This window comes from Sphaerodactylus townsendi, linkage group LG03 (assembly GCF_021028975.2).
Source record: "Sphaerodactylus townsendi isolate TG3544 linkage group LG03, MPM_Stown_v2.3, whole genome shotgun sequence".
NCBI lineage: Eukaryota > Metazoa > Chordata > Lepidosauria > Squamata > Sphaerodactylidae > Sphaerodactylus > Sphaerodactylus townsendi.
Window position 1 is genome coordinate 140,746,848 of NC_059427.1, and position 13,976 is coordinate 140,760,823.

The following is a 13,976-nucleotide window of genomic DNA, read 5'->3' on the forward strand; positions in this document are numbered from 1 at the left end:
ACTCTTGAAATGTTTTGCTTTTCATTGTTAGCCGCCATGCTGGGTCTGACTGGGCAGAAAGATAGGATATACATTTTTCAAATAATACATACCTGCAAAAATTATCTTAGCTTACTCCCAACACTATCAATATGTCCCTTAGGCCAAGCAGAACCATACGGGGGAAGGGGGGGATCCAGGAACTGAAAGGAAGTGTTTGTATGTGTATAAGTGCAGGGAAAATAAAGATAAAATAAGTGCTGCACGTCAGTCATTTGAAAGCAATTTGTTGGAAAACTCAATAGATCTGGAGTCCAAATGAAATTGGCAGAAGGCCTTAGACCATGAATAGACCATGAGTGAATTGTCCAGCAAGGCAGCAGCAAAAAGGCTGCTGAACTGTCTTTAGGAGGCAAACAGCAAGACTGAAGAAAGGGTAACAGAAAACATGAGAAATGAAGCCAACTTTAATGGAACCACTATCACACAGTGCATGCTTACTTAAAAATACATTCTTCTGCCATTTAAATACTGCCAATTCACAAAAGAAAATTCTCTTACAAAAAAGACAACATTCCCTCTGCCTGAGAGGCCTACATTGCCCGTATCGTATTTCAACAGCTCAGCTGTAAGCCCATAAACAGCGCTTCACTTATACAAATTCAGATACGCTTGGCGGTTTCAGTTTTGAAGGTATTAGCAAATCACCAGCGTTATGCTATTGATATTAAATTCCCACCTCAGACTACAGGAAAAGCAGCATATACCTAGAACTTCTTGTAACAAGCATCTAGATCATATCATTTTTGTCCTCTAAGCATGCTGCAGATTGACATTTCAAGGAAGAAAATTAGCCTATTGTGTATGTGGGGGAGGGGGGGTTGCCATCAAACTGTTGCAGCTGCATAGTGACCCTGGCATTCCCATACAAATACTAACCAGGGCTGACCCTACTTAGCTTCCAAGATCTGACAAGATTGACCTCGCCTGTGCTATTGAGGTCAGGGCCTCGCTTGCTTAAGGGAAGTCACAGAGCAGAGGAGAGAGACAGAAGGAAGCACCCATTTCCCCAGCTACTTGCCCACCAACTAAAGCAGCTTAACACATGCTATAAAAAGGAATCAGAATACCTAGGATGCACCTTTCCCCTAAATACCAACTTAAGCCTGGAGGCACCTACATTATATAGAAGTGGCCCCTTTCCCATAGGCAAAAAAGCTCCCACATTAAGATTATAAAGGCAGGAAAGGGGGCGGCGGGAATCAGCCTAGGAAGCCCCCAAAGCAAACAACTATAGGATACCAAACTGTCATTACGGAGGGGGGGAAATAACTGTCTGTACCAGCAGTCAATTTAACTACAGACCCTCAATGTCTTTCGAAATGTTTCCTTCCTACCTAAAAGAACCTGATTCTCACCCACAGATAATCCAATAGAGGAGAGGAAGGCATGAGAAAAAAAACTTCTCAGGCTGAACACACTAAATTCTTTTAAAAGGGACATGTAGAGAAGACACTCAGGCCATTCCAACCCAAGGGCACAAGAGGACTGCAGAAACTACCAGAGATCCTAACCTTCCCCCCCGCCCCCACCTCCAATCTAACTTCCTGGTTTAAGCATAACCGTGTGCTGCTATGCAGAATGAGGTAGGGCAGGGGGGGCCAAACATGCAGCCCGGGGAGGGGGGCGGATTTGGACCCTTGAGAGAATTTATCAAGCCACCTGAGGCACACACCCCCCTCCCCTTGCTGCCGATCTGGCCTGGTGAACCCACAGCGGGCTCGCCAGTCCAGGCACCCATCCCACCCCTCTCCCGATCTGTCCGGGCAAGCCCATGTGCCAACCTGGGCAAGCAAGTCCACACAGTGCACTCGCCAGCTGGTTGCAACCACCTTCCCCAGTGCTGTTCTGAACGGCGAGCCCACAGTCGAGGCAGCCACCCCGGCCAGGCCCAGTCCCCTTTACGCCATACCCGGCTCTCCTACCAAATGAATATTGACGGCCGAGAAGATACCTGTAGGCCTACTAAATAAACTCTACGTTAAACCCCCACCCCTCTTTCTGGCCAGCCTAAGCAGCGCTTCCTGCCACCAGGTCACGGCGTGGGCCCTTTAAGAGCAGTCCAGCCAAGCCTGACCAGCCGGCGCCCTCTTTGAAAGGCCCGTTCCTTCCGGCGGGGAGAGGGGGGAGAGGAAAGAAGCCCTAGGAAGCGTCACCTTGGCCCCCAAGAGGCGCGCGGCCGCCCTACTGCTGGCAGTCAACAAGGTCATGGCGACGAGAGAACCAGCGGCCACCTCACAGGAGAAGGGGACGCCGAAGAGGGCGCTGAAGACCAAGGTTGAACAGAGGCGGAGGTGGCGGCGGCGGCTGCAATGGAGAGCCGGGCAGGGTCCTCGGCGACGCGGGTGGCGTCAGCAACGCGAGGCGGAGCAACCCCAAGGAAGGCTCGCCTCCTTCGCATAATTTTCCCTCTTCGGTGGAAAGCCACGCCCCGGCCCGGCCCTTGCGCGACGCCATTGGGTGAAGTGGTGCGATGGGCGCGGCTTTGTGATCACAAGTGTGCGGGAAAGACAGAACAGGGAGTGGACCCGCTGGAATTTTAGTCGCCCGTGTCAAATGCCTGATGGCTCTTTTTTCTCTCCCCCTATAGCTCTCCAGTTGTTCATGGACTACAATTCCCATCAGCCCCTGCCAGCATGGCCAATTGGCTATGCTGGCAAGGGCTGATGGGAATTGTAGTCCATGAACATCTGGAGAGCCGCAGGTTGCAATCCCCTGCCCTATAGTGAGTGGCTGCCCTCCGCTCACATTAGCCGTCTCGCAGTTGGCGAAACGGGAATGATGAGCGTGGGACATTTGGCCCTGCTGATGTTTCTTTCGAAGCTTTTTTTTTTTAATCGAACAGTTTGAAACTATTTTTTAAACCTCTTCACAAAGACCTTTTGGATGAGAAAATCCCATTGAGCTGTGTGGGAATTGCTTCTGGGAGTGAGTAGACTTGCGTAGGATAGGCATGAAAGGATGCGAACATGAGTATAATGGCGGTGGAAAGTGCCGTCAAGTCACGGCTGACTGATGATCACCCTGTTTTCAAGGCAAGGGAAGTTCCGAATGTTGGAATAAGCGACTCTGCATGCCTGGACGCTGGGGGATGCTGTATCTTTTTAAGTTGCTATCTCTTGGGGATTGCTCTCTCCTGTTCTGTAGGAAAGACCCACAGTCGCAAGATGCCATCATGGCACGTTCATGTGCTTAGAAAGACAAAAAGAGAATGAATGGCTTCAGAGTGAGAAGGAGGAGGAAGTTAGTGGGCAATCTCCAGGCCCAGACAAAAAGAGCACAATCTCCAATTTAGAAAAGCACAGCATCCCCCACCCACCCAGGCAGGCAGACTCGCTCATTCCAACACGGAGGTGGTTCGCCATTGTCTGGCTCCACATGGGCTGAGAGAACTGTGACTACTGGAAGAGTGGAAATTGAACCCAGCTCTCCAGATCAGAGTCCATTGCTCTTAACCATTACACCCTACTGGCTCAAACTGGCTCAAACCAGGGAGTAAAACCAGCAACTGTTCCAGTAACTAGGTCATTTTGACTACAGTAAGCAATGGGCTAGCATAGCTAATCTTCCCACTAAACTTAATTACTTTCTTCTGAGTAGTCATACTGTAAGACAGCTGCCTGTCTGGAATTCATTACCTTATTTGATTATATGGCTGTTAAGGTTAACAGGGCAGAGCCAGCAATATGTTCTTGGGACGCACAGCATATGTTTCCAGTATCTGATGCATTGGTTTCTCATAGTAATGCTGAGGTGCTGCTCCCATTATAAGTTCTAGAACCACAGAGGTGTCACCTGTACACAAATGCCACAGATAGTAGCAAAACTCCACTGTATTTTGCCTGTAGGCCCCAGAGCAGGCTGGGTTACCAAATCCTACTTATAAGTCAGTCTCCTAAGTAAGACTGCATATGATTCCAACTAAGTGCCAGTAATAAACCTCTCACTGACTAACCATACCACAGTGAAAGGTCACTGTGTTGTCTTAGGCCACAAGAAAAAATGACACACTGTCCCTTTGCTATAGCATAGAAATGTAGGAGGTGGGAGATACACTTTTACTGCACATCACAATAGCACAATAGCAGCCCTTATCTCCGACCGGGTCGGAGCCTTGCAGCAGAGCTCCGCTACAATGGGTTTGTAACTCCTTTTTTTGGCACCCAAAAACCCAGAAAAATTTGTACCCACCGGACGGTGTGCTTTTGGTTAGCACGGCAGTGATTTCTGTGTGAGTCCGCGGCTGCTTGAAGACCTGAATATATTTGAACACGTCTGGCTGTGGACGAGTGTGGCTGAATGCGGCAGTACGGTTAAGCCGCCGCCTCGCCTCCTCCTCGCCTGTGCCTCCGCTTTGTTTCGCTTGTGCCCTTCATCTACGTAACGCCTGTAATTTGGCGGCGCCGACGGAGGAGTGTTAGGAGTGGTGGTGGCGGTGGGGAGCTGGTGGCAGAAACCTCGGGCCGCCGCCGCCGCATTCATCCACCGAAGCTACCCACCAGGGCAACCGGACGACGGATCGGGCGACGGGCAACGCATCCCCCCGCGCCGGCATTGTGAGACTCAAGCCCGAAGCGCCCGAGGCGGGCGGGCGGCGGACTTCAGTGGGCCGCAGCCCCCGTGGAGTCGCTCATCCACACCGCCCAGACTCCCTGGTCCCGCCGAGCCGGGCACTACAGAAACCGAGCCCGAGGCGGAGGTGAAGACGACGATCGATGCCTTCAGTGCTGCCGGGCCGCTTGCCTTCGGGTGGAGCCGTTTCCTGTGCCCTCCACCTGCAGCGACGTGGGCAGAACTGGCGGCGACAGTGGGAGCTGCTCGGGGACGCTTCAGCTGCCGCCTGGGTTGCCTTAATTCGCCGGGTGGGTTGGGAGCATGGAGCGGAGAGATGGCTGAGCTGACAACAACTGCGGCTATACCGGTATCAGAGAAATTGAGCCCGAGGGCTGCAAGGACGACGCATTACACCACCAGCGGTAAGGCCTGAGTGTAGAGAGGCGGGCTACACAGAACACGCTAGATGCTGAAAGAGGCTGCTCTATTGGTTTCAGTGCTGATGCAGTCAATAGGCCATTTTCAACCAGGAAGTAGTTCTCCAGCCCTTCACGCACCTAAAGTTGACTGTGCAGCTTAACATCGTACAGGCCAGCCAGCAGCAGCTTACTGTTATTGCTCATTTAGGACTCAGCAAATTGTGGATGCCGGACCGTATTGGGCGGCAGTATAGTTGCAATTCGGTGATCAGTGGCAGTGACTCCTGCTGCCCCACGCCCCACCCCTGTCGCCATCCCCTTTTTTCGGATTTTATTGACCCTGCTTGATCCAAAGAGTTCTCCCAGGTGGTGTGGAGCCCTGGGTTGGGACTCTTGATGGGGATTACATGACCATATTTACATAATTATGTGTCCGTGCTTCGCCATAGTTAGAGAGTGTTAGTTAGTTCATGGATTGGGTAATGTTGTGAAGCCAATTAGATTTGCTATTTAGTTAGTTAGTTGGATAATACGGTGTTAGCTGCTTAATGAAGTCCACCGCAGTGGAGAGTTTTCACAGGGTGATAGGTGGGGGGAGAGGACTATAGGAAATGGGGCCCCACTTGGGGCGATCCCAGTGTTGATGGGACGGGTAAATAATGCAGGCGGCGCCATAAGGAGAGGAGGTGGGCGAAAGAGAAATGCTCGCCACCTCTCCGACCTCCGACCTATCCTTCCGGAGGAACGTGAGGGTGGTAGGGTTCAGAGAGACTCCGCCGCCATTGGTGCTGTGCACGCCAGGTCCATAAATAATAAGACCACAGTCCTCCGGGATTTTCCAGGGACTCCGCAGATGGACCTGGCTTCTGTATCACCGCGAGGCTGGGCGCGCGTGAAGGGGAGACCGTGAAGCCTTAGGCGCAGGTCTCACCCCCAGGTTTCATAGCGTGCCTGCACCCACGCATCACTTGAACATCGGGCCGGGCGCGTGGCAATGTTCATCCGCAATGCCACCATCCCTTTGTAGGGCAGCCCCGGTCCCCGAGATCGCATGGTTTGGAGTGTGTTGGCCTGGGAGTGGCTGGCCCAGGAGAGGCTGGCTGTTCTCCTGGTGTACCGGGTCGCCAGCGACCGGAGATAGCCTGTCAGCGCTGCTGCTGGAGGTGGTGGCGGACTGGGCTGAGGTTCCCAGGCTTATTGTTCTGGGGACTTCAATGTCCATGTCGACGCCGCCTTCATGTGCGGGTGGCTGCGGACCTGGTGTCATCCATGGCAGCACTGGCCTCTCCTTAATTAACTCTGGCCCCACCCATGAGGCTGGACACACACTGGACTTGGTCTTCGGGTCAGGGGTTAATATGGTCATATCCTCTATAGACAGAGTGCCATGGTCTGACCATTATGCCCTGAAGGTTCGGGTGGACGTAAGCCGCGAACAACCCTGTCTAGGCGATCGGCGATTTTTGCCCGCCTCGCTGAGACTTATGGATCCTGTTGATTCCTGAATGCTCTGCGGGACTCTGAACTCATTCGCACCCTCGATGAGCTAGTGGAAGGCTGGAATTCCGCCTTTCCGATGCCATCGAGGAAGTTAGCCTCGGCTTACGCCCGCCACGGGCTGGCTCCTTGGTATACTGAGGAGCTACCGTATGAAGCGGAACTTAGACGACTAGAGCGAGTGTGAGGAAAGCTCGTGACGGAAGCAACACCTAACATCTTATAGGACGCTATGAAGGTTCCAGTGAGATGCATGCACGGAGCGAGCGTAAAAGAGTGTTTTTTCTCTCCCTCCTCGCCTGCTAGCTCTCGCCAGCTAATACCATACTGATTATTCGGTCTTTGACCTCACCGTCTGAGGGTCTGCTAAATTGTCAATTGGCTCTTAGCTGTGAGGCATTTATGAGCTTTTTGCAGATAAAGTCATGTCGCCCGCCAGGACCTCCCTGCCACCTTAGAGACAATATGCAACTGAGGCACCTCTTGCCGCCTTCTGGCCCTTGTTTGACCCAGTTCTCCCTGCTCGAAGCCGCTGTGCTGACAGGGCCCTAGCTGCTGTTAGACTCCACTACCTGTCCTCTGGACTGCGTCTCTCCTGGCTTATTAGCGCCGCCAGGCGGAGCCACGGCCCCACCTGTTGAGTATCATCAATAACCCCTTGAGCAAGGAGTTTTCCCTGGTGGGTTGAAGGAGGCAGTGGTCCGCTTCCACTCTGAAAAGACCATCGCTAGATCCAGGTGATCTGGCTACCATCAATGCTTCCGCCTCAATCTTCGCTTCTGGGGAAGGTAATTGAGAGAGTGGTGTTGGAGCAGCTTCGGGCTTCCTGAGGACACATCGGCTTTTGATCCCTTTCAGTCCGGGTTTCCGCTGGACATGGGACGGAGACTGTTCTCGCCGCTGTCACAGATCAGCTCCGCTACAACTTGACCGAGAAGGATCGGCTGCTGGTCTTATTGATCTGACCGCTAGCCGCTTGATGTGGTCGATCACGACCTTTTGACCCACCGCCTAGCCGGGCTCGGGTGCGGGCACTGTCCTTAAATGGATTGCCCTGCTCCTCCGGATCGACTCCAGCAAGTGTGGTGGGGACCAAGCTTTCGGAGGTGCTCATTGTGGTGTGTACCTCAGGGAGCTGTTGTCCCCACTATTATTTAACATCTATATGCAATTCCCCTTGCTCAGTTGGTAAAGGGAGTTTTAGCTGACGTGTCATCAGTATGCCGATGACACGCAGCTCATTCTGTTGATGGAGGGGAGCTGCCACCGCCCCTGCAGCTCTCCAGCATTGCTTAGAGGTCAGTGGGCTGGTTGGTTGAAACAGAGCAGGTTGAAACTGAATCCAGCAAAGACGGAGACCCTCTGGCTGGGTCGTGAGGGGAGGGGATTCCGCCGGTGTGGGAGGGGACTGTATTGGCACCAGTCCCCTCTGTCCTGCCACCTGGGGTCCACCTGGATTCGTCTTTCAATGGAGACCCAGGTGGCTCCATATAACCCGGGTCGATTTTACCATCTCCGCCAGGCCCCACGGCTGGTCCCCTTCTCTCCCAAGCTGACCTGGCCACTGTGGTCCATGCAACAGTCACCTCCAGGTTAGACTATTGCAACTCGCCCCACGCTGGCCTCGCTTTTGATTCGGAGATTAAAATGGTCCAGAAATGCAGCTGCTCGTGATGCTTTACAGGGAGTGCCATGCGAGAACACATTACACCTGTGCTCAGCCGCCTGCACTGGCTACCAGTTGAATACCTAATCACTTTCAGCGTTGGTGTTGACCTTTAAGGCCCAGATGCTGCCTGGGGCCTCCATTCGCGGGACCGTTTTACCCCATATAAGTCCCAAACCGGCCTCTGCGCCAGGCAGAGGCCAATTTACTGGTGATCCCTGGCCCTCAATGATACGGTTTTCTACCAGGGCCAGAGCCTTTACGCTCTGGCCCCGCCTGGTGGAACGCTTCTACCACCATTCTGTCCGGCACCTCGCGGACTGCTGAGTTCCGCGAGGGCCTGTAAGACTGAATTGTTCCGCCAGGCTCGGGGAGACCGCCGTTGATGAGGGGCCTCTTCCTCCTCTCCCTCCTCTTCGTTCTCCCTCTGATAACATCATTGAATCCTACCACCCCTTGGGGTTGAGGAGTTAATAGTGGATGCCATCACGTACTAATGTTAATTTTAATGCTGCTTTTTAATGGGAAAGGTTTATATTTTATTTTTTAGAGCCTGTACTATGTAACTTATTGAATTTTAACTTGATTTATTATATTGTGCTCTACTTATGTTGTTCACCGCCCTGAGCCCTTAGGGGGAGGGCGGTTTATAAACCGAATATATAAATAAATAAATAAATAAAATAAATAAAAAGACAGCAAAGCAAGCAGTGCTTCAAGTATTAAGGTAGTGCTTCAAGTATCATGTTGAAAGACCAAGATAATTTACTCTAGCAAGGCATAATGGTGGGGAGAAAAAACAATGTTGTCTGCTAAGCTTCTCAAAGCTCTGCTCTGGAACTGTTCTATAACATATAACAGTTGAATGTTTCAACAGAATGACAGAGTCACATTCAGTACAGTTCTATGACAACTCTCACATAGGTTCACTGCATGTTTGAAGGCATACATATTTCTGGAAAGGAAGCAGGCCACAGATGAGAGTGCAGCTTCTTAGATGCTTAATGCTTACTGCTATCTTGCTGCTTTGAAACATGGCTTTTGACTTTAAAGGAGACTTCAGTGTTTGACAATGGCCCCTTTTACCAAAAAAAGCAAGCATGCTACTTCTTAGTGCAATAGCATTGGGATAGCATGCAGCCCAATGCTGATACTGACATCACACTGGTTACTGTCACACAGCAAGAACTGAGATTGTGGGAAGAGAGTGTCAGTGCAGGAAGCATTGTGGAACAAAAGGCTTTGTAAGCTAAGCAGCTTCTGTCTAGAACCCTTGCTCCATTTGGCCTGGTACTTTAACATGCTGTAACCTTTCCTTAACACAGCCCAATCACAATTGTATATCCTGACATTAGCATGTGCCCTGCTGCCTCTTAGGCAGCAGATGTGTGACCAAGAGTGCAAAGTCCTTAGGCTGAACCCAAACAGGAGGTCACTGCAGCCTTCTCATTTCAAACTGCTGGAGAGGCTTTTTCTATTACTCCTGCCAAGGCTTTCTGTTGCTGCCAAGTGAAGTGAATTAGAATGGGACCAAACGGCCCACAACAAAAAAAGCTGTGCAGTGAGGATGTGTGATATGTGTCACAGCCAACTTGGAATTTTCAAGGCAAGAGATCTTCAGAAGTGATGTCTCATTGCGTTCCTCTTCAAATCGACCCTAGAATTTCTTGGTGGTCTCCCTTGCAAATACTAACCAGGGCTGTCCCTGCTTAATGTCCAAGATCGGCCTAGCCTGGGCGATCCAGGTCAAAGCTAGGATGGGAAGTTCTGAAATCTCCCTTTCCCTATAGATTTTGTAAATCAAATGAAAAAGGAACAACCCTATTTGACCATCATCATTCATACATGAAACAAAAAGAGCACATTTGAAATAAATGCTTTGCTCCATACATTGCTTTCCCCTTTCCTATGCATAATTCACAGATGTGAATTAGTGGAACTGAATTTAGAGGCTGTAGAAACCACAATCTGTGGAAGAATAGTAAACCAACTAGTCCTTAGGAGGCTACAGCACATTTGATGTTCCTGCTGGTGCAAGCTTACACAATTACTGCATTCTTTGTGGCATGTTACAAAGATGACCCAGTGTGGTGGAGTGGTTAAGTCTTGGTTATGAGAGACTTGGGCTCAAATCCCCATTCTGCTGGGTGATAGATTGAGTTGGGTTCCTGTGGCTCAGATGGCCGGTCTGAGCACTTGCCTGCCGCCGCACATGCCCTGGTAGGGGCTGATGGGAATTGTAGTTCCTGAACATCTGGAGAGCCGCAGGTTCCCTACCCCTGGCACTAGACACTCACCCTCAACCTGATGTATTTTGCAGGGTTGTAAGAAGAAAAATGCAGGAGAACCACAAATGCCACTCTGAGATCCTTAGAGGTTGAGCAGGATAAAAATGTACCAAACAGCCTAGGAGAAGGCTGCTGAAAAAGGAAGGATCAACGAGCATAAGGAAAGCAAAAAAAGACAATAAGGTTTTTCCACAAACCTCGCAAATACTGATCAGGAAGGTTAAAGACAGATTTTCACCAGTAGAAAGCATTGTTATACAATTTAGTATTTATATAGCACTTTTTGAGTACCTGAAGTGCTTTACATTATCTCAATAATCTTTATAGCTACTCTGAAAGATCAATATTTTACCCATATTTCAGACTTGTGGCTGAGGCTAAAAGAAGAGTAGGTTTTTATATCTCACTTTTCTCTACTGGAAAGAGTCGCAAAGCAGCTGACACTCTCAATCCCTTCCTTTCCCCACAGCAGGCACATGGTGAAGTAGGTGGGGCTGAGAGAGTTCTGAGAGAACTGTTACTGGCCCAAAGCTTTTTGTAGAGGAATGCAGAATCAAACCCTGTTCTCTTGATTCAAGTTTGCCACTCTTAACTTCTAACGGCTAGCTCTCAGAATCTTATCTAATGTCATCTACATTACTAGCCTAAGCAGTTATACCAGTGGTGGTGAACCTTTGGCACTCCAGATGTTATGGACTACAATTCCCACCAGCCCCTGCTAGCATGGTCAATTGGCCATGCTGGCAGGGGCTGATGGGAATTGTAGTCCATAACATCTAGAGTGCCAAAGGTTCACCACCACAGAGTTATACCCTTCTAAGCCCACTGGACTTCAATAGACTTAGAAGTGTTTATCTCTGCCTAGAATTGTATGGTCAATGAATTAATGACAGGGATTTCTTAATTTAGAGCAGCGGTTCTCAACCTGTGGGTCGCGACCCCTTTGAGGGTCGAACGACCCTTTCCCAGGGGTTGCCTAAGACTCTCTGTATCAGTGTTCTCCATGTGTAACATGGATAAATGTTAGGATTGGGGGTCGCCACAACATGACGAACTGTATTAAAGGGTCACGGCATTAGGAAGGTTGAGAACCACTGATGTAGAGCTCAGTCTGTAAACAATTCTGCTTACAGCAATTCTCCCCTCCTCCATTTTACCCTCCCAACAAATCGGAGAGAAAGGTTAGCTGAATAAAGAGCCTGAAATCAATAGCTATCTCATAAAAGCTATTTATCACAGATTTATCTTGCTTCTCAAAATTACCCAGTGTGAATTTGAACTTTGGTCTCCAAAATCCAAGGCCAACACTCTAACAACCATTGTCTCACACTGGATTTCACATGTTATCAGGCTCCCTGGTGGAACAGGAAGAACATTTAGAACTGACCAACAAACTTAAAATTCTTAGCACCACAAGGAAAGAGGAAAGCAAGATACCGTATACTCAGAGGTGGGATCCAACCAGTTCTCACCACTTCTCTAGAAGTGGTTACTAATTTTTTCTGAGTGCCGAGAAGGGATTACTAAAGCAACCTCCCTGTCCAATAGGGACTGGAGGTGCGTGTGTGCGGCGGCGCCACTGTTTGAATCCCACCACCATCGGAACCTGTTATTAAAATTTTTGAACCCCACCACTGCATATACTGTAATGGTCAGCAGTACTGGACCAACATTGCAAGATCATATAGTGTCCTCAGTAAAAAATTCTTAACCCATTTTTAAAAAAAGTCAGTATTTGCTCTTTGTTTGTGTCTTTTTGAAATATTTGCTTAACTGAAATAGGAACCATTTCCCAAGTGGTTAATTATTAAACAAAAGACATAGCCATTTCCTACTAGAGAGAAAAAACCCTGCTGTATTTAAAAGCTGCTCTCCTTCTCTTGGCCAAGCCACTAAGGCCTCTTCCACACAGCAAATGTATAACAGGTTGCAGTTGGAATCAAGGAACCCATTTTCCTGTTTTTGCGTTCACATGCATCCATGCAGGCAGCAATTGGGCTCCACGGAAACAATCTGGATTGCTGTTGTGCCTTCGCATGGCGACGTGTCTATTTTTTAAATTAATTCCCTCACTTGTGTAGTTACACAAGCATGCCTACATCCCACGATAGGACCATCTGCACCTTTATTGCTATGCAGATGCAAGCCACATTTTTTTTAAAGGGAGGCAAATAAAACTCCTCCTGTCTGACTGTTTGCTCATGAGCTGCTGCAAAGCAGGATTTTTAAAAAAAGGATTGCCTCTAGCGATTTTCAAAAAAAAACGGGTTGGGGAAAATAACATGGGGCAGACTCATTTTGGGTTTGCAAGGTGCCCCCCGCAAAACAAACAGGTTATTTAGCATGCTACACCTGTGTTTATCGGCCTTTGCAGAAGGGGCCTAAGTGTATTTCATAAACAGGCTTCATCTTTGCATCGTTCTTTTTCTTTTAACATTTTGCACCGTTGAAGAGTTCCTTTAATTCCATTGTCATGTGAAATAGGCTAGCCCAGGTGACTTATACTTATGTTGCTCACAAGATTGTGTGAAATGGAATATTAATACCCAATTACTGCATGCAATAATGGTGTTCATGCATACTAAGCAATATAGAACTGTTCAATTATAACATTTTAACCTGCCTCCCCCAACTATCTTGTTATCCCTGATCATCATTAAGGGAAAGTGTGGCTGTGAGAATGCTACCAAAGAAGCCATCTTTAGCTCTAGATCATTCTGCCAGTCAAAAACCCCCCATTTACATAAAATAAGTATTAGCAACCGAATTCCAGACATTCCTGGATGACTGGAGTGTTGTGGAGTTTCTGGCCTGTATGGCCGTGTTCCAGCAGCATTTTCTCCTGACGTCTTGCCTGCATCTGTGGCTGGCATCTTGAGAGGACAGCCATACAGCCCAGAAACTGCACAACACTCCAGTGATTCTGGGCGTGAAAAACTTCAACAATACATTCCTGGATGACTCAGGTCCTATTTCAATCTAGCTTCCAGTTCTGCACAACTGACCTTGGTATTGTCCCAGATCATCTGTCCACTCTCATATTAGAGGCATGGGACTTTCAATTTGTCTGGTGAAAAATTCCATAAGGTGGTGCTGGGGGACCTCTACTCTGATCTGCTCTATTGCATTTGTGTTATGGAATATTACTAGATTCTATTCTTCCCCTCATGTTATTTAACCTCGAAATTACTGGATGAGGTTATCCAGGGATTTGGGATAAGTATGGGGTGTGGCAGATACCTGGAAGAGGGCTAATAAACTGAAATTCAGTGCAGGTAAGACTGGTGCTAATGGTAGGTAGTCCAGCTGACCAGAGTTATTCGTTTGGCCTGTTTGATTTGAAGTTAAATTTTCCACTTAAGAACCAGATTCACGGCTTGTGGATACTGTTAGATGCAGCCCTATAGATACCCAGGTGCCATAAGGTACCTTTTATCAACTTTGGGGTAAAAAGATCTGACCACAATTACACACTCGTCTGGACAATTTATGCATTAACTTACAATACCTTAT

General features: G+C 48.9%; 1 protein-coding gene across 1 annotated transcript in view; it reads right to left on the minus strand.

Annotated features, from left to right (window-relative positions):
* Nucleotides 1-2,396, minus strand: part of CS (citrate synthase) — a 37,070-nt gene extending 34,674 nt beyond the window's left edge. Inside the window, exon 1 of the mRNA XM_048490461.1 lies at nt 2,196-2,396. Within this exon, the coding sequence (XP_048346418.1) occupies nt 2,196-2,249 (54 nt within the window). The 5' untranslated portion in view covers nt 2,250-2,396. The remainder of the gene's footprint in view (nt 1-2,195) is intronic.
* Between the last annotated feature and the right edge of the window lie 11,580 nt (nt 2,397-13,976).